The 23,285-nt window shown below is 39.1% G+C and overlaps 2 protein-coding genes across 3 annotated transcripts in view; one reads left to right on the plus strand and one right to left on the minus strand.

Annotated features, from left to right (window-relative positions):
- LOC131049309 (uncharacterized) overlaps positions 1-23,285 on the plus strand; it is an 86,739-nt gene that overhangs the window by 19,375 nt on the left and 44,079 nt on the right. The window lies entirely within an intron of this gene.
- On the minus strand, positions 20,905-22,037 carry LOC131049310 (uncharacterized). Its single transcript, XM_057983355.2, has 2 exons — positions 21,577-22,037; positions 20,905-21,453 (listed from the first exon to the last, which is right to left on the minus strand). The coding sequence occupies exons 1-2, from the start codon at positions 21,926-21,928 to the stop codon at positions 20,948-20,950; spliced, it is 858 nt and encodes a 285-aa protein (XP_057839338.2). The 5' UTR covers positions 21,929-22,037; the 3' UTR covers positions 20,905-20,947.

The following is a 23,285-nucleotide window of genomic DNA, read 5'->3' on the forward strand; positions in this document are numbered from 1 at the left end:
CTTGGCAAGGTCTTGACTTTGGAATGATTCTTACCATGAAGGAACTTGTTCAAATCCAAAGCACCTTTGTCATCAAAAGCATTTGGAAAGCCTGGGAGGCTCTTGAACTTTGGCCTATTTGGAATGGAGATGACATTAGAAACGGGTTGCCCATCAACTGATACTATATTTGGCGGTCCCAAATTTTCAACACACAAGGGAGGCCTTTGGCTCTCTCTCTCCTTGGACCAAGGCCTTGTGCTTCTTTAAAAATGGCATTTGGCATCTTCCAGATCTTATCCATCTTGCCACCAAGAATTTTCTCTCTTGGTAGGACTTCAAGTTGAAATTCAAGCTCTCTAGTTAGGATCAGCCAAATTCACCAGTTGATTCTTGATTCTATACCTCCCTCAACCCTTATAAAATGGGAGTTTGGTGTGTCAAACCATGGTGGAAAGACTAGAAATAGTAACTTGATACTCCTTTTCGAAACTATAGGCTAGCTAAGGGTTACTCCTAGATTTCTCCTCACTTGCCTATGATAGACCAACTTAATTCCTGCTAACAATTGCAATCTTCCCGTGGGTATGCAAAAAAAGGATTTAGGGAATTTGGGATGAAATTTTGGAGCCTAAGTTGGCCCATTTTTCTTGGTGTCTCCTATACCAAGGCCTCCCTATAGGGGCCCGGTTGATTCATATGGACACTCCTCCCAATTGCCTTTATTGTGGGCAAATTGAACCTTTGAAACACCTTTTTTGGTTTTGTCCACAAGCTCAAGAAAGCCTGGAATTGGATTCATGACTTTTTGAAGCCTTTCAATCCCAATTCCTTCTCATGGCACGTGGTTCTACTTGGACACTGGCCTTGCCTCAAATATAGCACATTTTTAGAGTGGAGATTCTTTTTAGCATTTGGAAGGACATAAATGCAACTTTATTCAATACCACTTCTTTGGATAGATGCATTTCTTTATATTCTAAAGCCATTATTTGCTCTAATGTACTCATGTAGATACTATTGACGTGTTTTTTATGACTACGTCTAACACACAATAAAGTTTGCCAACGGTCACTCTATTCTCTCTTAATCAAAGTTATACCATATGCTAAGATTGCAAGAAAGTTATACCATATGCTCGTGGATGTGACTCAGAGGATAACAAATTTATGCAAGTTCAAGGATTTCTATGTGAATGATTTGCAATGAAGACTCTATTTTTATTTTTATTTTGGATTTTTGGATTTGAATTATGCAGAAAAGTAAATGGGATAGGGTTTAGAAAACTAGGCTAAGACTAATCTAATCCTACGAACAAGGAGGCGGGATTACTTATGCCAAATCCAACCACGCTTCGCTTTGCCAGCAACGCACAACTACACGAAGTCGGTGCAATCTTCAGAGGGTGTGTTAAAGATTTTCAAATTACCAGTAGAGACCATCAAATTGAACAATCTCTACTAATAATCAAAGTTAAACATACACACATAACGGAGGCTCACGCTGACTTTGCATGGTATGCAACAATCAGCTGCACACCAAAAGTATGAGCACGAATTCTGCAACAAGCAACCCTATCAAATCCAATTCATCTAACAACATAAAGAAAAATCTATTCTAACTTAAGAGAGAAAGACCATGCGGATTGCTAAAATAGAACAAGAATACACCATCAAAATCAAACAATGTATTAAGTTGGCTACTTCATCAATCTTGATGCAACAATCTTAGACAATAATCTCTCCTCTTACAAATGAGGGGGGTCACCACTTTATATAGGCGTCTGGCCTTGACCTCATGCAAACCCTAATTAGGGTTTGTCCCTAAAAGATTCTCCACTCAAGATGCAAGGTAGGAATCAGCAATTAATACCCGTCATGCCCATATACAATTAATTCAAAATCCCAAAAATGGCGCCCATTAGTGCATTAAATGCACCCCATTACATCAAACTTGCCCAAAATACAACAAACATTCCCATGCAAGAAATAAATGCTCTTCATTCCCCATATGACGGCTACATGCGTAGAGAATTTACCATAAAACCATTAATAAGATGGTTGCATGCAAAAAAGATTCCTCATGCATTCAACATGCATTGACCAGGCCGCCACTAAAAAATATTCCAGCAATAAATGCACCGCCACTATTCCGCCAAAAGATTCTTGTCCAAGAATGGACGACCATTATCCCATTCATTTATTGCATATGCAATGAATTTGCTGATGATGGCCTCCAGCTCTCCGACGGAGATACTTGGCAGTTGGCACATTTTCAATATCAAACTCCATCAAGGTAATTTCTTCCTCGCTCTTGGAAAAGAAGCTTTCCCATTCCATCATGATTTCCTGTGTCCTCTTCATTGTACTGGAAAATGAAGAAACATTTGTAAAATGTTCCTTAGTGAATGAACCTATGAAAAAGAACTCATGCAACTGAGATTTCAGGGAGTTCACTGTTACTCCATTCTCATTGAGCTTCTTTGTGAACAGTGCTTCAATTGCATTGATGACTTCTTCTTGCACCCTTCTAATTGAGTCTTTCAAGGTCAAAGACTCCATGCTAAATTTGTCAAAGGTGTTCTTTCTTGAGAAAACAACATAGAACCACCAGGGAAAGTCATAAGCCTCGTTCTCCTGAATTACTTTCCCATCAATTAGTGTTTGCCTCGGAATCTTTGTTAGAGCCCTGAGTCGCGGAATGGTTAAGTCCTGATATATGTGAACATCTTCCCAAAATCCTTCCGCTACCTCCAATCTGTTCAGAAGGGCAACAACCCTTGAATGAAGCTGAGCCAAGTCCTTCATGAATTTTCCCACTTCAGTGTAGACATCCTCTATCCACTCCCTAGAATTTTGTGCCATTGCTCTAATTACCCCCGCATCATCAACAACTTAGAAAGGGAAGAAGGAGAAATGAATGAAGGACTTGCTTCCCTAAATGGCCGCTTAAAACTTCTAATGTACTCGCGTAAAGCTCTATTTTCTTCCCTCAGCCTTTTACATTTCACCTTTGTCTTCAGTATCTTTTCCTTCATGGCTAAGGAAGATCCTTCGAAGTCTCCAATTACTTGTCCTGTAATGTCCCTCCCCAATTCTGATATGAATTTTAAGTCTTAACCCCCTTTAGAATTTCGTCAAACACTTGTCTTACAAGTGCTTAGCTTGCTGTTCTTAATTCAGTTTGTTATAAGGGACATTGAACACTAAAACTTAATGAAGATCATTCATAAATAACCTGAAAATGAAGTGTGATGACCAATGTAGAGTATAGACAGCAACTAGCACAATTGAAGCTCATAAACATGAATAACTATGAACTGACATTTTGTCAAATAGATGATACACAACCTCAGAAACTGATTAAACAAGATGCAGCCACAAATCCACTTCAAAGCTTTATTTTATATGCCATCACAATGTGCCAACACAATAACAAACTATATCTCTGATTTTCTGAGGACAAATGACTGTTATAGAGTCACACATATACAACTGAAAATGTAATAAATTCGATATATTAAGAAACTGGTGTGAGTCGTTGTGATGCGGAGATGAAGAATCAAGCAAAACTAGAGTATTAAGGTCTTCCTAATGCCAAATCGAACCCCTCCATGGTTCGGCCCTGCAGCTGTATAAGAGATGTCTGAGATGTCAATGTGGCCTTCTAATAACTCCTCCAAATCTCCACCTATTAGATCGGTCTCAATGCTAGAGGAAAACACCTCACAGAAAAGTGTCTCAATGCTAATTTATGAGGTTATCACCTAAATCGAACTGCTCACTGTCAAATTGCTGCAGATGTGGAATGTCTGAAATGATAATGTGGACTGCAGATTATTGTGCCAAATCCCTTCTTAGTTGTTCGTCCTCACTTCTAGAGGAGAGCGCCTTACTAATTGATGTGTATTAATGCCATTTCATGAAGATAGAACCCAAATCGAAGGGTTTCATTAATGCACAAGTCCGTACTGATCACATACTGAAATTTGGCCGACTCTATCATCAAACTCTCTCCAAATATCACCAAGAAGATTGCCTTGCCCTCTTGTTGAAATCGCTGCCCTCCATGTATTTCAACGCCTCGAAGATGATAAATGAACAAAATCGAGTGATATGTATAACTTGCTTCAAACTGATTACCAGCTGCAATCTTCATTCGATTCACCTCCCAAATACTTCAATTAGCATCGTCCTCTTCCTTAGGTAGGTTCGCTGATCTCAAACACATGAAAGCATGCATCTACTATGACCAATGGCAAAATCGTGGAAGATGAAAAACTACTTCAGACTGGTTACCTGCTGCAAACACTCAGATCACTTCCTAATCACTCCAAAATGGATCGCCTTTTTTCCTTAGACAAGATAGATGTCTTCAAACACAACAAAGATGCATTCACCATGAATAATGAGTAAGATCGAGGTAGTCTGAAGGTCTGATGCAAATACCTCGAATCTGATATGAAACCTCAATAAGCTCAAGTGAAAGGACTAGTTTGTCCTTCCCAACCACCATCAACTCATTATGCACAATGTGGAAAACTGAGTATCTCCCACTCCCAAGAAGAAGCTAGGGTTTCGTCAAGCCCTTCCTCAATCTGCTGAAGTTTTGCGTCCTCGGAGATTCAACCAATGCAAAGTATCAGTCATGTCATCATATCCAATCAATCTCCAATCTGCCTTGAAGCTTCAATCTGATCTCCCTTTATACTTTTTCATCTCCACGTCCAGAAGCTTCTAGAAGATTCCATTTGCAATAAAATAATATTATTTTATTTTATTTTAGTGGCTTTATGACTTAATATTTTGTTTTAGTCACTATTTAATTAAATTAATTAAATATAAAGTACCTTTTTAATTTATTTTAATGACTTTATAAGAAATTAATTTAATTAATTTCTCCTCATTCCTCCATTTAGCCAAAAGGCTAAATCTTCATAAAAGGCTAGGAAAAATGGGGACATTACATGTCCCATGGAAGAAGGACCAAGATCAACCTGTCTGATAACATAATCTTCCTATCTAATTTCATTCTTGTCCTTATCCACTACAGGTTCAGCTATGTGCAGGGTCCGGGATCCGGATTCATCTCTCACGACTTTGGAAAATTTTCAGGGAGCTTTCTTTTCTGCTGGCTGATCCATCCTCTTCAACAACTCTTCTAATTCCCGAGCTGGATCAATTTCTTTTTCTAGTTCCTTCCTCAACCTCTCTATTAGCCAATCAAGAGCGGGAATGTAGTGACTATGGATTTCCATGTGCTCTTGCTCTTGTGATTCTTCCTCTATTTCGCCAAGGATGGCTTCTACAAAACTATCATGATGAGTCTCTTCCTGGTGTGGAGGACTTTCTTGTCTTTGACCTCTTGGCTAATTGGGTCTATGTGAAGCACTAATGCTGAGTATATCTGGTGCTGGAGTATTACCTGGAGGTGGATCCATTGGATTTTCCTCTGCGAACATATCTATCTCCTGTCTACCTCATGTACACTAGAAGAACTTGCTGGTGTCGACACCCTTTCTACCCTTGCTCTCTTTTGCAAAGGTTCTTCCTGTTGCATTTCTTGTTGAACTTCTTGAGGAACTTCCTGATGGATTTCATGCTAGGCTTCATGATGAACTTCCTACTGGATATCCTTTTTCCTAGCCATCATTGGCCTCTTAGGAGCACTTTTCCCTTTATCAAGCCGGACTTCACCTTTTTCCTGGGCCTGTGAAGATCCTTCAGTTATTTCACTATGGGAATCTAGACTTCCCATCAACCGATATGTCAAATGAACATTTCCTTCCGTCAACTTCCTTATCTGCCAATCAACCCAATGTTTAGTGAATTTTAGCACTGGTCTAGCCAGGACATTCAAATCACCAGTTTCAAACTCCGACCAGACTGGCAGCTGAATGGGTTGATCTTTCACTTTCTCAAATTCAAGTTGTGTTAGGTCCAAATCCTCTTTCACCTGATCCAACACTTGGTAAATTTCACTTATCCTGATAGTGTCAAGGGGTAGTCTAGAATGCATTTTCCTTCGAACTTCAAGGTCATACTTGGCATGCCCAATAATCTTCTAAGTGAAATTTGTGTATGAATTTCATACCAGCAACCTTCCTTATTTGGCGGTAAGGATCATACTGAGCTCTGGATGTATAAAATGGCAGGCGATAGAATGCTAACTCCTTCATTGCACTCTCAGTTGCCTCCAAACCTAGGCACATTTCCATGAAATCACCTAGGACAATTGGGAATTCAATAGATTGCTTCTTCTTCTTGTATAGTTGATCATAGGTTGTTAACTGCCTCATGAGTTCCAGCAGTATGAATTTGTCAAATGGATACCTTGGCAACTTGTATGACTGGAATGAGAATCCCTACGTCCTAATGTAGGTGAATTTTGGAAACTGTAAGAACGTGGCTCCATACTTTTGAACCAGGGCCCTTGCTTGTGGTGACACCCTTACATGCAACTATTTCTGCATAAGCCGCGTCAAGTACATAGTGAAGGTGTCGTTCGCTAGCTTGTAAGAACTAACATTGTAAAGATGCAGCTGAGGATAACACATGCACTTTCAGCTGTGCAGCTATTCTGGTCCACAACCCATGATTCCACTTGTTGGCAAACCATCAAATCCTCCCCTTCATGCAAGCATATAAATTACGTAGGAGCTCACGAAGAAGGATTGGGACTTTCTTTCTTTCAAGTTCCTCAATTGTTCGTGCAAGTAATGGCTAATCAATCTGGCCCAATCAACTAGCCCGTTTGCATTCATGATCTCGCCAATATAGAAGAACATCCATGTTTCAAAATTTGCAGTATGTGAACATCCCATTACCCTACTCAACATCTTTATCAGGTCCACATATTCCTGTTTGCACTCAAAGATAGTGAGAATCTTTGGCATTTTGGAAATATGTGACCTAGGCTTCAGCAGCCATTGTTTGTTGATCATGTCAACACACCTAGTAGGACCCGCGTCATACACTGCTTGAGCTCCGCTAATGATCATATATGTCATGGAATGGTGTGAAGGAATTCCAAAAGCTTCACCAATTGACTCCGGAGTCAATGTCGCCAACAGTCTACCATCTGATGTTGAATTGTCTTCCGCTCTGGATTATAATGCTTTGCACATTCCAAAATCAAAACTGGACACTGAATAGCAGGAGGAAAACCAACTGCCGCAACAATTCCGCTCTTGACAAACTTGGCTGCCGTTGGTGATGGATTATGTCCTGCTGTCCCGAACATTCGGATCTTGAAGGCAGCCAGGTTGAATGTGCCCAAATTTGTATCACTGATTTCCTTCCACCTTGTTGACGTGTATTTTGTACACAACCTAACACAGAATAAAATACCGAAGGGTACCTTATCCTCTCTTGAATAAAGTTTCTGAATGCTGAAGATATCGCGAAAAGGATCAATCGGAGAAACTTCAAGGTTCTTGTATGTAGGATCTCTACGTGTGGATAAGCTCTCTGTGGTATGATGTGATTTGCTGGAATCACAAGGGGACTTACATTTGATGATTGAACTTCTGATTTGCCTTTGAATATTGCTGGAACACAAGATCTTACTGCCTTAGATTTGAAAAATGGAAAAAAGATGAGGGCGAAGAGAGGATCTAATCCTAATACTAAGAATGTTGGAGCAATGATTGATCTTTGATGAAACTCTAACTAGGTCTTGTTTTGACATCGCAGGACCATCTCCACAAGGCTAGTGCGATCTTCGAAGGGAAGCTTTATGATGTTCAAATCATCACTGCAGGCATAGACACCATCAGGTTGATGCATATCAATGAAGAAGCGACAATTGAAGTTAAGCTTAAGCTGAACGATTCCAGTTGACTACACAAGGCAAGTCTGCAATCAACAAACTGCTAGTAGTATGGATATGCGAATTTCACCATCAATCAAGCATATTTCTTCCACTCATCTAATAACATGAAATCAAATATGAGAAGTATAAAGACCATGCAAATTGTCGAATCGACCCATAAATTTCACCATTTCTTCAATGAAGTTACAAGTCTTTTACAACAACATCTTGGCAACAATCTTTGCCTTCTCTCTCTACTCTACTCTAATTACTATTCTATCAACTAGCTAACTACTCTCTATCTACTAACTGCTTCCAACTATTTCCAACTCTCTAACTAGCCTTTACAAAATGAAATGCCAGGGCTTATATAGTGCCCTCAATACAATTCGATGGCTTAGATCAATTCGAGATCAATGGCCAAGATTCAACAATGAAAACCCTAATTAGGGTTTGTTACAACCATTACATAACATTTAATGCTTGACCAATGATAAAATTGTATTGCTTGGACACATGTCCTCTCTAGAAAAATCGACCAATGGATAGCCGGGGTAGGTACATCGGAGTTTGTGCCACCTTCCATGAGTTAGGTACATTGAATCTGGACATGCTGAGGTGGACCACACTGACTGGAGAAGTGATGACTAGGATGCCACCTCGTCTGACACTTGTAACTTGGTAAATATTCAACTTGATGTTGTTGAGAAGCTAGCTTTAATTAATTCTTCTGGAACTATCTGCTTCTTCAACGAACCCTTGCTCTGACTTCTTGTGTCCTTGATTTGTAGGATGATTGATGTACCTCGCCTTGGAATACTGGATTGGAGAAGTCACCCTTGATGATGTTAGTCCAAAGAAGGTTGTCCTTGTCGATGCTAGGTTGGATCGAAGAAGGTTGTCCTTGTCCTTGCTTGATCGTCCTTGATCTGGCTTGATTTTCCTTGAGGAGAGTCTTCCGACTTGTAGATCTTTCGAGCTTGGAGTTGCCATCTTGGTACCTACACAACATTTCAAAATTAGTAATATATCTTTGAAAAAATTAAACTTTAAAAGGAAGATTCAAGATTTTAATTAGGAAACTTCATAATAAATCTTGAGTTATCATTTCCTAATTTAGGATTTTCAAAGCAAAATTTAAATCTTCAAAAATGGTGCCAAGGTGATTACGCCATACCTCTTCTTGAGAATTAACTCTAAGAAATGATGTAAAAATAGATTTCGCTAGGCAAAGCATAGATCAAAGCCTTCTCTTGAACAAATTGCACCTCCTTTAGCTTGGAAAAGAACTCCACCTTCCACTAGCTTCTTCAAAATATGGAAATTCGCCTTCAAATGCCTTCAAAAATCTAGAAATTATCCTCCAATCTAGCAAGAAATTCGCCTCTCCAATAGCCTTCAATATGAATTTCGCCCTTCTTAGTCTCCACTCTTGGTAGAAATTCGCTCCTCAAATTGCTCTTCCAAATCGCACTTGAAATGATGAGTGAATGATTTGAATAATGAAAACATGCCTCAAATATATAGAGCGCTCACCATTTTAATTTCCCATAGGCCGACTTTGAAAATAAGCCAAAAATAAATAAAAAATAAAAGAAGAGGCCGACTTTATAAATAATATTAAAATAATACCCCAAGCGCTCTTTCTTTTGATTTTAAATTAATAATAATTAATTTCAAATGCCTTTATAATTAAAAAATTTCGATTTTAAGGCTCAAAATTAATTATTAAATGCCATGCGCCATCATTAAATGTCAATTTAATTTCAAAATATTTCAACGTTTTATCGAATTTGGCGTTTAGTGCGATTTGAAGGATATTGGCGCCCAAGCATGGGAAAATAATAGATATCAACAAGATCGCTCTGGTCCCTTGGAGAGGGACAGGAGCGCCTATACCCTTTGCCAATTGTCATCAAAATTCGTGGTCCTTGTAACTCCTTTCCACCTCGAGGCATTTTAAACATCATTTCAAATTCGCGCCTTGGCTTAGATTTGTCCAAACTTGGCGAGAAGGACTGGATATTAAGTTTTTTGCCCTGGTCCCTTGGAGAGGGACAGGAGCGATTTTGTTACTTAGGTCGATTTTCTTCATTGTGGCGTACTTAAGTTATATTCAACGGGCAAAACATACTTCCCTTGACCTCCTCAAATCGCGAAACCACTTAAATCTGGCAAGGATAATGCAAATCTGGAATTCAAGCTCCGGTCCTTCAGTGAGGGATAGGAGCGAATTTTGCTCTCTAGGCCAAATCGTTACAATTTTCATCAAAAAATGTCTTGGCTAAGGAAGATATCATCTTACTTCATGCTATGAATAAAAGTTAATGTCCAAAAAAGGTCTAAAATTGTGCATATAAAGAAAAGCGCTCTGGTCCTTCAGTGAGGGACAGGAGCGAATTTGACCTTCTAGGCAAAAACTTCATCATTTCATTGTTTTTGATCAAGTCTGGATGCTCTATCATGCTCATTTCGTCCTTCACCATGCTTTTGATGTCTTAATTTAACCAAACAAGGCCAGGAATGGCTCAAATAAGTATTTTCGCCCTGGTCCCTTGGTGAGGGACAGGAGCGCTTTGCCTTGGTCCCTTGGAGAAGGACAGGAGCGAAATTCGCTCTGGATCCTCAGTGAAGGACAGGAGCGAAATTTGACTTTTTGAACTCTCTATCAGGATAATTTTTATGGAATATAACATTGGCTAAGTGACATAGAAGTAAATGTCACTTATACTTTAAGTTATATTCCATATATACTTTCAGGATGTTTGAGAGTGGTTTCAGACCTCCAGGAGTTATATTGCAAAATCTAGTTTTTTGAGGTTTTTCAGTTTCCAGACTTAGTCAAATTTCAGGATTAGGACATTCCAGACTTAGCCAAATTTCAGGATCAGGACCTCACTCAAGCCGGACTTGCTTATCCATGTGATCCCTTGGGCGACACTCAAAATGCAAAGGCTAACTGACAAAACCCTAAAAAACCTAAAAAGACAAACCCTAAAAAGCAAAAAAAAAGCAGGGGTCCCTATTTGCAATGGGGCGATGTGTGAAAACGTCACAACACACCTATAATTCATCTAGGAAATAGGAAGGAAGCCTTCGTCTCTACCTTAATCAGCGCTTGCTTGGTGATACTAGCCGTCTTGCTTAATTCTGCCATCCTGAAAAGTACCTTGAAAATGATGAAAAATCGACAAAGTATGACCTTTCTTCACTTCTCCAATTCTTCTTTCTTAAATCATGCACATAAGAAATGAAATGCTTCTCCATGCTTATATAGAATTATTCAAATCGTACTGCTAAGTTGGGAGGCATTAATTTGGCAATTGAATTTATTATACACCATACTTTCCCAATCACTACACCATGCAAATGAAACTTCCCTTGCAGTTGAGTTCGAATTTGGAAGTTTCACTTAATGCACTAAGTCATGTGTCATACTTGGAATATTCCTTTGCCAACTCATAAACTTTCCATTCTTTCAAATTTTGGAGGGAAATTGGAATAGTCTTCAAGATTCGCTTGATTCATCATCTTAGCTTGATTTTTCTTGCTTCGGAGGGAATTTTCTATGCTTCTCCAACATGTCCTATTTTTTAGGGATCTCCCTAAAATTTAGGACCCAAGTCCATTACAAAGAAAATCTCTCACAATTTTGAATCTATAAAAATTTATAGATTCTAATAAGATTATGTATCTAAAAATGGAAATTTGAAAAAATTTCCCGAGGGGATTTTACTTTTCATTCCCCCTTGACCCTTGGATTTTCATGCCTTAGACAAATTTTCAATTTTCAAGCTTAAGCATGGAATTCATTGTCTTGGAATTTCATCATCATTTCCTTGATTCTCCTTGACTTAGCCATTTCAACATTCTTCCCTTGGGCACAATTGTCCTTTGGTCAAGGAATTCAATGACCTTCAAATTTTCCTTGCTACTTGACTTTGGGTGCCCTCCATAGAGCTTGGGCGAAATTTTACCTAGGAGAAGGAATTCTTAATTTTCAATATTCTCCATTCTCTACCCACTTTAGCACCCTTACTCACTCATGGGCGGATTTTTGACTTGAGGAGGGAATTTTCCATTTTGAATGTCCTCCATGAGTACCCTTGTTTGGCGCCTTTCTCAAGACATGGGCACCATTTCCTAGTGAAGGAGGAATTTCTCATTTTTTCATCATTCCAAGAGCACTCTACTTTGGCGCCCAAGGCCCCTCTAGGGAAGAATTTTCACTTTATCATGGAATTTTGAACTTTTCACATCCTCCATGGAATGTCCATTTTGGCACCTTCCATCATTCCTAGGCAGCATTTGTCACTAGGAAAGGAATTTCAACATTTTCATAGATTCCTTGCACCCCCCACTTTGGTGCCCTCCATAAGGCTAGGGCGCATTTAACACTTGGTCAAGGAATTCACCATTTGTCTTGCTTTCCATGCCCTCTCCTATTTAGCGCCCTCCTGAGGAGTAGAGCGGAATTTCCACCTAGACATGGATTCTTGCAATTTTTCTATTTCTCCATGCACACTCCATTTTGGCGCCCTTACTTGGCCTTGGACGGAAATTTCACCTGAGGAAGGAATTCATCATTTTGTCCTCCTTCTATGACTCTTGGGTTCTGGCACCCTTCTTCCATCTTGGGCGCAATTTTGGTATGGGTGAAGGAATTTCACTTGTCTTGGATTCTTCATGGACTTCGATGAATTTTTTGAGCTTTCCCTTTCAGCATAGATTCCAGACACTTAGTCATTTTTTACTCTCTCTGTCTGCTTTCTGACTTTTCGGAATTAGCAGCAGTCGTGAATGCTTGGCCTTTATCATCTTGCCTGAATGGTCCTGTCAAAATAAACTTCCAAAAATAGAAACTTTCAGAACATCAGTGTTAGACCCCTAAACAGGACACAGGAATGACTTGTTATAAATAGAAACTTACTAAACGTAGAAATTACTAAAAATAGTAAGTTTGATTTTTGGCAAAATGACAACATTCCGGGACTTAGTAAAATCCCTAAAAAATAGAAACTTTCTAAAAATAGAAAGTTGCTCCGTTTTGGCTCAAATTTTACTGGGAGGTTCCTTGAAGGGTCCTGATTCCAGTTATATGTTCAGTTTTTCAAAAACCCTAACAGCAACCCCTAAAATCTAGGACTAAAGGCGAAAACCCTAAAATTGACAAAACATGCCCTAAACTTCACCAAATTCACTCAAATGAAAAGCAGAATTAATCAATTTGACCCTTGAACACTCACAAAGCGGAGAGATTGACAAGACTACCACCAAAAGACCCCAAAAACCAAAACAAAAGACTAAGAGGGCCTAAAAAGCAGGGGGTCCCCATCTAGGATGGGGTGATGTGTGATTAGGTCACAACAGATACAAGTGCAAGCTAGCAAAGTTGCACTTGAGGTGGCTCCTTTAGAGGAGCTCTTGGACCATTAGGGAAATGCTCCTTGCACCATTAACTAGGTTCCCCTTGACTTCGCTTCTCCTCGTGGATGTCGGCACAACCATAGTTGTTTTGAGATAGCCATGGAAACTATGGCTCTTATGATCCTACTCCTTGGAACCTTCAGAACTCTAGTGCTCATGATGGATGCTCTCTACCATCACGTCTACCATCTACATGGTGGGACACTAGCTAGCCAAACATAAACAAGTTTCTTTGTGTGCCACTTGCCATCTCTCTAGTTCACAACCAATCGCCCCCTAAAGATAATGCTCTCACTGGTTGGGAAACTATCACTGACTTTGCCCCTAGGGATGTTTGGGGGAAACCAGATGATAAAGCACCTAGGGTGGCTTTAGCTACTTAAGTTTACTCCAGGTTCGGCCTATTTGTTTATTCTCAGGGCTCGACCCTTATGTCTAGACTCTTGTGGGTGTTCCCATTTACCACCCAAGCTTTTTTTGGAATATTATATTCTTTTCTTTATCTTAAGCTAAGTTAAATAGGATATATTCATCAAAAAGTTGGATGCTAGAACTTGGAAGCTTGAAGCTTGAAAGTCGCAAATCTGTGAGTGTTGTTGGAAAATGAGAGTTGATAAACACAAAGTTGCAACAAACCCATGAAAATCCAAACCTAACCGTAAAATCATGCCTTGAATTCCACTCGCAGTAGTCTCAAATCATGCCATAGCCTTCCCTTAAAGAGTTCATTCACAAAATGAGGAAAAATGATTTTTGCGTCATATTTTTGCACTTTAACCCAGCTGACTTTTCTAAAAAAATGTGATTAATGGCAAGGTTTGTGCAATTTTCAAGGTACAACCCATGGCTATTATTTGATAAAACTTGGCATCAAGCGTTATTAATGATTTCTTGTTGCATTTTTAGGCAATGAGTACTTTCAAGTTTTTCCAACCATGTTCTCAACTATCACTATGTTACTTCACAATGTAGACAAGTGCATTTTGTGTGAAGAATAATTGTTCCTAAGACAGAGTGAAAATAATTTTGCCTCTTGTGGTTAGCACCTAAATTTGATTCTTCCACCATGGCCATTAGGATTTCTTCTCTGCTTTTGCACTAGTCAGACTAGTATTCCTTACCTCTACCTCAAATCATGCTTCTAAGTAAGAGTTCTTCTAATCTGAATTTGTCCATCCACTAGGGTTATATCTTATTTCTTCCAAGAAGTGTTGAAGTAGCAAGAACAATTTAGTGCCCTTTGCTACTGGCATAATTTAAAATGATGGCCCCTCTATATGCTTGTACATTTGGACCATTTAGTTAATCTCAATTCTACACTTGTGGTGGCACCATCCCGGCAATCTGTCTCATTGAGTTCTTGATCATTCTTTAGCTTAATCATGCTTAGTGGATCCAAAGTCATAAGCTCTAACACACTGGCTCTAGGCTTTAGCTCAACATTGCTTGGACAAATTGTGATAATCCTATTTAATTAGCTAAGAAGCAGCCACTATATCCTTCCCTATATAGGATCTAATAAAAACTCTCAAATTCATTGTAGCTCCATGCTAAATATGACTTGAAGAGCATGAGGGTTGTGATTCTCACGAGAGGAGTGATGAAAGATGTGAGCGATTTTTCTCCAAATTGGTTGCTAAAAATCAAATATAGAAGATCAAAAACAATAGGAGGGAAGAGGGTGTTCTTTGAGTGGTGCAGTCACTGGTTAGAAGGGACCTCAAAGAGATCAATCCAGACCGATCAGCAAGAGTAAACACAACGGAAACATGAGGATATGATGGAGGCAATGCAGAACTAAATGAATTATATCATGGAAATTGATTACAATCAACCAGAAACAACCGAGTTACAAAATTAGGCTCACTGGCCTGCTACATACATCCTCAATTACAGAATAGGTCACTACCGGGACCTCAAATCTAAAGATCTAGCTTCTATGTTTCATCTTCCAACCTTGGATACATTCTAATGTTCATTTACAATGATTTATACTATTCAAGGGAATCCAGTCGAACCAAAAAAAGATCAAACATCGAAGAACAAGACCAAACGTGTAAAACCAACAAGGTTGACCTTCACCAAAGAGATTCCTCTAGAAAATCCAAAGGATGAAGTGTAGATCTCAGGGAGGTTGGCCACACGCCAAGGAACATCAGAATCAATGCTCAAGGCACCGCAAGCTATGGAAGAGATCCGATAGATCACCAATGCAAATAGGTCTAGGTAACCAGTACCAGAAAAACTGTCTCGAAAACCAATAGTGATAACTTGTCGAAGAATGATCCAAATGCTTTGTGGTTTGGGATCAAGGAAGATGATCAAGTCCTCAAGCAAAATCCAACTCCACGGGTTCTGGTGAGCCAAATGTAGAAAATGCAGAATGAAATCTGAAACTGCAAAACAGAAAGCAAAACATAAAGGAAATATTTTTTTTGGTTGATGCAAGATTGCCAAGAACTGGGGATGCTCCTGCATCAGACATCCGAGGTTGTTGAAAAAAAGTGAGTCTCTCACTTTGCTGGGGTCAGAGGAAAACCAAGGCGGTCTACCTCTGCCTAAGAAATCCAAGATGAATCTTCTACTGGTTTGCATTTCCACTTCACAAGATACTCCTTATACTGACTGCTTCGGGTACTACGCCCAATCCTACTGTCCAAAATGTCTTCAATCTGATCCGGTTCCTTCCAAGGCAACTGTTTCTCCAAGTCCGCAATACTATCCTCACTAAATTCTCGTTCATGATACTAATGTAGATCTGCAATATTGAATATAGGTGAAATACTCAAACTATCTGGTAACTCCACTTCATATGCATTTCAGGTCTATCTTCGTGAAATATTTGACTCCACTCAAACAATCCATTATGTCATCCATCCTAGGCAAAGGAAACTGGTATTTCACTGTGATCTTGTTTATTGCTCTAGAATCAGTACACATCCTCCATTCTTCATAGGTGCTAACACTGCTGGTACTGCACAAAGACTCAGACTTTTCCTGATCAAACCTTTCTTCAACAATTCCTGCACTTGTTTATTCAATTCTTCATTCTCTGTCAATGTCATCCGGTGTGCAGCTTTATTAGGCAAACTAGCTCCAAGAATCAGGTCGATGCAATGACTGATACTTCTTACAAGTTGTAATCCATCAGGCACATTATCTGAAATGATATCTTCATACTCTGTCAGCAACTCCTTTATCTCCTCCGGTTGTTCTTCTTTGTGTTCCAGATTCTCAGTCTTCTTAGGAACTAAGGCAAAACACATATTCTCATGTCTCATCCCATCCAGGAATTTCCTTCCATCCACCAAACAGATTCTAGCATTCGTACAGACTTCACTCTTCAAAGGCTCCTCCAAGGGTAACAAGGTTTGCTTCATCCCATTTGCTACAATAGTGTATATATTCTTTCTTCCATCATGTATTGCCTGTCTATCAAACTGCCAAGGTCTACCCAACAAAAGGTGACAAATATCCATAGGCATGATATCACACAAGACTTCATCATGATAATTTCCAATTTTCAATTTCACCAAACATTGCTCACTTACTAACAACTTATGATCATCCTGAATCCATGCTATCTGATAAGGCTTGGGGTGTTTCAATCTTTCCAAATTCAACTTAGTCACCATCTCCTCTGGAACAAGGTTATCTGAACTACCACTATCGATAATTTTACAGCACTTACCAGATACCTTACATCTGGTCTTGAACAAATTTCTCCTCTGCAAGGGCTCTTCATCTCCTCTGCTATGACACAAGGCTCTCCTCATCATCAATAGTTCTCCATCTTCTGGTTTGTTAGCTGATCCGGTGGGGTTTTCTTCCACCACTGTTGCTCTCCTGGTATTCTCTATCTTCTTACATTCAAAAGAACAATGTCCTTCTCCTCCAAACTTAAAGCAAGTTCCTATAAACACTCTCTTGTCTTGTCTTTTGTCATCTTTTCCAAAATTCTCATTCCTGTAGCCATCTGATTCTCTCCTTCAATAGAAATTTTTGTCATCCTTCCGGTATGAATTACCTTATTTGCTTACTTCCTTGTCCTTGTTCTGATCTGTACAGGGTCCTCTTCATCTGTTATATCCTCTTCCTCCTTGAAATCATCCTCCGGAAAACCTTCCACCTCTACCTCTCTGTCTCTGCTCGTGTCTTTTGTTCAGCTTCTCTTTTTCTTTCAGGGCATACTGGTAAGCTTCTTCAACACTCTGTAACTTGATCAAACTGAGTTCATCTTGTATAGACATCCGCAATCCATTCAAATATCTTGCAACTTGTTTAACCTCATCATCAACATGTCTGGATATGACATTCAACTTGTAGAATGCTTCGATATACTCCTTCACACTAGATTCCTTTTGCTTCAAATTTTGCAACTTCTAAAACAGATTCACTTGATAGTCAGCCAGCATAAATTTTGATTTTAACTTAGCAACCATCTGATCCCATGTTTTGATCTTCTCTTTACCTCTTCTCTATCTATCAACTTGCAAATGCTCCCACCAAAGAGATGCATGACCTTTCAACCGGGTACAAGCATATTTCACCTTCCTTTCTTCTGCAGTGTTCTCAAAATCAAAATATTTCTCCATCTCCAAGATCCAATCCATCAATTCATTTGAATCCAACTTTCCATCATATGCCGGTGGGGTAAAATGTGGTTTAGTTTTCGCCCTACTCAAAACCCTCAAAAACCTCTCTTCATCCGGATCAATCGCCGGTGGGTTTTCTTGTTCTGCCAAGGCTTCTTCTCCTTCGTCTTCACTCACATCTTCAATATGTCGGCCTCCTCTTTGGGCTATCTCAATGGCTTCCAAACCAGGCAGAAATTCCTCTTAACATTTCCATCACAGTCGGGTCTGCATTCCACACGCTCCACCATTCCTATTTCCTCCTCGTGCCATCTTCACGCCAGTCCTCTGTAGCTGCAAGTCGGATCCACAATCCGCCACCCCACAACAAAATTCTTAGGACAACGCAATCTCTAGAATGAATCCACTCTGATACCACTTGGTGCAATCACTGGTTAGGAGGGACCTCAAAGAGATCAGTCCAGACCGGTCAGCAAGAGTAAACACAACGGAAACACGAGGATATGATGGAGGCAATGCAGAACTGAATGAATTATATCATGGAAATTGATTACAATCAATCGGTAACAACTAGGTTACAGAATTAGGCTCACTGGCCTGCTACATACATGTTCAATTATAGAATAGGTCACTACCAGGACCTCAAATCTAAAGATCTAGGTTCTATGTTCTATCTTCCAACCTTGGATACATTCTAATGTTCATTTACTATGATTTATACCATTCAAGGGAATCTGGTCGGCCCAAAAAGAGATCAAACACCGAAGAACAAGACCAAACATGTAAAACCAACAAGGTCGGCCTCCGCCAAAGAGATTCCTTCGGAAAATCCAAAGGATGAAGTGTAGATCTCAGGGAAGGTCGGCCACACGCCAAGGAACATTGGAATCAACGCTCAGGGCTCCACAAGCTATGGAAGAGATCTGGTAGATCACCAATGCAAATAGGTCCAGATAACCGGTACCAAAAAAACTGTCTTGGAAACCGGTAGCGATAACTTGCCGAAGAATGATCCAAATGCTCTGCGGTTTGGGATCAAGGAAGATGATCAAGTCCTCAAGCAAAAACCAACTCCATAGGTTCCGGTGAGCCAAATGCAAAAAATGCAGAATGAAATGTTGAAACTGCAAAACAGAAAGCAAATATTTTTTTTGGTTGATGCAAGATTGCCAAGAACCGGGGATGCTCCTGCATCATTGAGGAGTATGACTCCTAAAGGACAGATATTTCAATTTAATAGCTTTTGGTGCTCTTCAACAAATTCTCATTATCATCCTCTTGTCCATCATCTCCTCCTCATCATCTAATCAATTATCTTTCTTGCCATTATCATCCTTCGAACCATTATCCTTTGAATGTTTTCCTTTATGGCTTCTTAAAAACTTTTGCCCACCCTTCATTATACATATCCTAAGGTATGGATAGAAGCTAATTTAATCAATCATGTTATTGGGCTTAGTTTTTTATTGAACTCTAATGATTAAACCAGTTCTATTAGAGTTGACTAAGCTATTATTGAGCCATATTGATTGAATCAATCTTGTCTTAGGTTAAATTTTTTATTGAAAAAGGTCTTGTTATTGGGATAAGTTCAATGCCGAATGAGAGATATAGTTCTTTGTTCTTCCATTAGACAAGATGGAACAAAATTTTGGGGGAACAACTGAGATGAGCTAATTGGAATCACCATATTATTCAGTCGTGTATCCCAACAAAATCAGCTAATAGCATCAATGAATCCTTGTCAATGGATGCGGTTTTGTGACAATTGTTCTTTGTGCTAAACCTATGAATTTCTTCTCTAAATATTTTCTTTTGACACTGGTTGTAAATAAGGAATGGTTTGTAACATGCAAACTGAAATAAGATAAGTTGGTGGACGTGGATGCCCAATTTTCCCTGAGCCAACAAAGTAACAAAATTAAATTCTATTGGCACAACATATTGTGGTCATAAAAAAATTAATAAATCTTACATTGTTTCAAATTATGCTCACTTAAAAGCAATGAAGATATATATGCTCAACCTAGGATCGTGCTCAACAAAACTAATCTTAATATATGCCATCAATGAATAGATATGTGAATAAAGAAGAACAAGCAATCATAAAAGGATTGGAGGTAGATATATAGAACCTAAAAGAGAACCAAAAATATATTGATAAAAAATCATTGATACAATGATATACACTAAAATAATGATGATTTGGATTCGCTTCTTGCATATTTATAATCTCAATATATCTAGTGTGTTAGCACCTCATTTTTTATGTCTCATCTTTGCTCTGTTCTGGTCCAAAAGTTGTGTATTTCACCCTATCCACCCTTTGTTGATAACCAACTTCACAAATCTCTACGGGGTCCCCTATGTTGAGTTCTTGTCTAAGGGCATCGATTCAAAGTGTGTTCATCAAATATCTTTACTAGAACTTGTTAAAGAGTACTTTTGTGGGCAATGCCTTGTGATTTGGCCTTTCTTTAGGGGATTTTAGGCAATTCTAGATTTTTGGACTTAGTCATCCCAAAATGCATTTCCCCCCCAACTCCTGTTTCCTCTTTAAGCCCCTTTTTTCTTAAAATTTGGGATCCTAGGTTTGGTCCTCCACGTTGATGATTTATAGCTTCAATCAGATAAAATTAAATGTTAAATTGGCCTTAAGGCCTTCAACATTTAATTATATATATCATTATGTTATTTATTATTATTATTATTAAATTGATTGAATGTATATCAATTAACAATAATATTGATAAACACCGATTAATATATATCAAAGTTCCCAGACTCGGACTCGGCTCGGACTCGGCAAGGCCGACTCGACTCATGACTCGGCTATGACTCGGCTATGACTCGGCAAAATAAAAAACCCTTGAAATTTAGAGATTTTTAACAATTTAAAACTTGTTTCATGCACCCATTATTGAATAAAGCTTAAATACACTATAACATCATCAAATAGAAGCTAATTTGATCACATACATAAACATACATCCATCACATGCGTAGAAATGTAAATTGTAGCTGAAGAAAATAGAAAACATAGATATATAAAGTTATAAATGTTGTCAAATGTATATAAAATCCATGACATCAAATGTTCCCAAACATATATATAACTGTAAACAAAAACAAGTCTATGGCTCAGGCTCTAGCTCATCCTCAGCCTCAAAGTAGTCTGTCTGCCTCCTACAAATGCGTCTAAGGTAGGTCCTGGATGACTGAGAAGCCATAGTCTCCGCCTGTGAGGTGCCTGTGCCGGATCGTGCTCTATCCTCCTCCTCTGCCATAGCCACAGCCTCAGCCTCTCTATCTGCCTGGTCAACCCACTCATGGTCCTCCTCAGTGAAGACGGGATCGGTAGACTCAGTGATCCACTCAGACTCTGGATCGATCTCCCCTAAAGTGATCGGAGAGGAGTCAGTGTCCAAAATCTGTCTGGTCCTAAGACGGAGGTTGTAATGAACAAAAACAAGATCATTCAACCTCTCCACAGACAATCTATTATGCCTCTTCGAGTGGATGTGCTCGAACATGAACCAATTGTGCTCACATCCAGAAGCGCTGCATGGCTGGCTCAAAATACGGATGGCAATTTTTTGAAGGTTTGGGGTTGAGGGCCCAAACATTTGCCACCATTTATCTGAAATAACGAAAAAGAAAAAAAAATCAAACTCATTTCCAACTTTAAGGCTAGATTATAAAATCAAAAATTAAAATGCATAAGCCATAAACTTAAGAATCTTAAGTTTACATATATTTCTACCTGGTTGCAATTGTGTTCGAGCCTCTATGCACATGCTGCTTGCGAAGATTGCCCCTTCTCGATTATTATATTTATCCAGCTGGAGCGTTGTACTTGAGGCTGTGCCATCAGTACACAACTTTTGAACCACTGTATACAGGCCACTAAGAACCTCCTCATCTGCCTTGAAGTCATCACGGAATCGAAATGCCGAATTGAGGTAATAGGCTGCTGCATGGATGGGCCTATGAAGCTGGTTCTGCCATCTCCTATCAATAATCTCCCAAATGGGGCCATACTTATCCTCATCTCCTGCATATATGGACCTAATGGCCTCCTTGGCCCTATCCATACCCTCATATATATAGCCCATAGAGGGCTTCTCCCCATCAACAACTCGTAGGAGAACTACAAGGGGCTCAGTGACCTACACATAATGTTAAACAAAAACAATTAAGTCACAAATTAAATAAAAAAAAAAGAAAAATTGCAAAGTTAAATTGTTAATAAATTAAAATTAAATTACTAAATAGTAGATACTAGATAGTAGATACTAAATGTTAAATTGTAATAAATTTACCTGCACGGTTTCTCCACAGGGGTCCAAAAACCTGGCTCATCAAAAATGCAATTTACCACATCTATCCCTGCAGTGGTCGTAGCATAGGATGAGGAAGTCCACTCCTCACCAACAAACATACGCCTCAAAGCCGCCTTTGATTTTATCAAGGATTTCAGTGTGAGGAAGTTTGAGGCAAACCTCGTGATACCAGGACGAGCCAACTCCTTTTGCCCCATGTATTGTCTCATAATGCTAAGGACCAATGCATGATTGTAGATAAACTTGCTGATATTTTTGGCCCTTTCAACTATTGATTTCACCCATTCAAGCTTACCAATATCCTCCAACATGAGGTCAAGGCAATGGGCCACACAACGAGACCAAAAAATTTTCGGGTGCCTCTCCATCAAAAGTTTACCTGCAGCAATTTTAAGTTAATTAGAAATTTTGATGTGTTAAGAAAATTTTAAATAATCATAGATGCCTCTCCATCAAGACTTGAAAAGTTCAAAATTTACCTGCAGCAACATAACTTGCTGCATTATCTATCACCACCTGCACCACATTTTCTTCCCCCACCTCTTGTATGACTTCCTCAATAGCCCCACATAAGTATGTGGCATTTTTCACATGTGAGGAAGCATCAATAGATTTCAAGAACATGGTGGATCCTGAAAATAGAGTTTCAAACTTTCAACAAATCAAAATTTAATTTATTCAATGCATTTAGGGAAGTACAAATTAGAATGAATCATGATCAATCACCTCCGCAGGAAACAAGAAAATTTAGAAGTGTTCTATTCCTCCTATCCGTCCAACCGTCTGTCATGATGGTGCAACCCTTTTGGCTCCAAGACTATCGGTGGTCCTCTAGCTCAACTTTCATATCCTCAACCATTTGTAACAAGAGGGGGCCACTTAACTCAGCATTGATAGGGGCTTTAAACCCCACATCACAAATGGTTATGGAATCTACCATGCCTTGCCAATAAGGAGACCTGTCACAAATAGATTATAATTAGACAAATTAGAGTTCAACTTCAAACTATAAATTTACTTTTAAACTTAAAGCAATCAAATCAAAAAGAATTACCCGGCTGCAATAAATGGAATGTTGCAAAAGTACCAAAACTTGCAAATTTGTTTTCTTTCAGCATCATGAACCTCC

This window comes from Cryptomeria japonica, chromosome 8, assembly GCF_030272615.1.
Source record: "Cryptomeria japonica chromosome 8, Sugi_1.0, whole genome shotgun sequence".
In the NCBI taxonomy this organism is placed as follows: domain Eukaryota; kingdom Viridiplantae; phylum Streptophyta; class Pinopsida; order Cupressales; family Cupressaceae; genus Cryptomeria; species Cryptomeria japonica.

Coding starts and splice junctions, on each gene's coding strand:
- LOC131049310 (XM_057983355.2), bottom strand. CDS start 21,928: ATGGGCTATATATATGAGGGTATGGATAGGGCCAAGGAGGCCATTAGG. Junction 21,454..21,576: donor TCGAACACAATTGCAACCAG/GTAGAAATATAT, acceptor TCGTTATTTCAG/ATAAATGGTGGCAAATGTTT.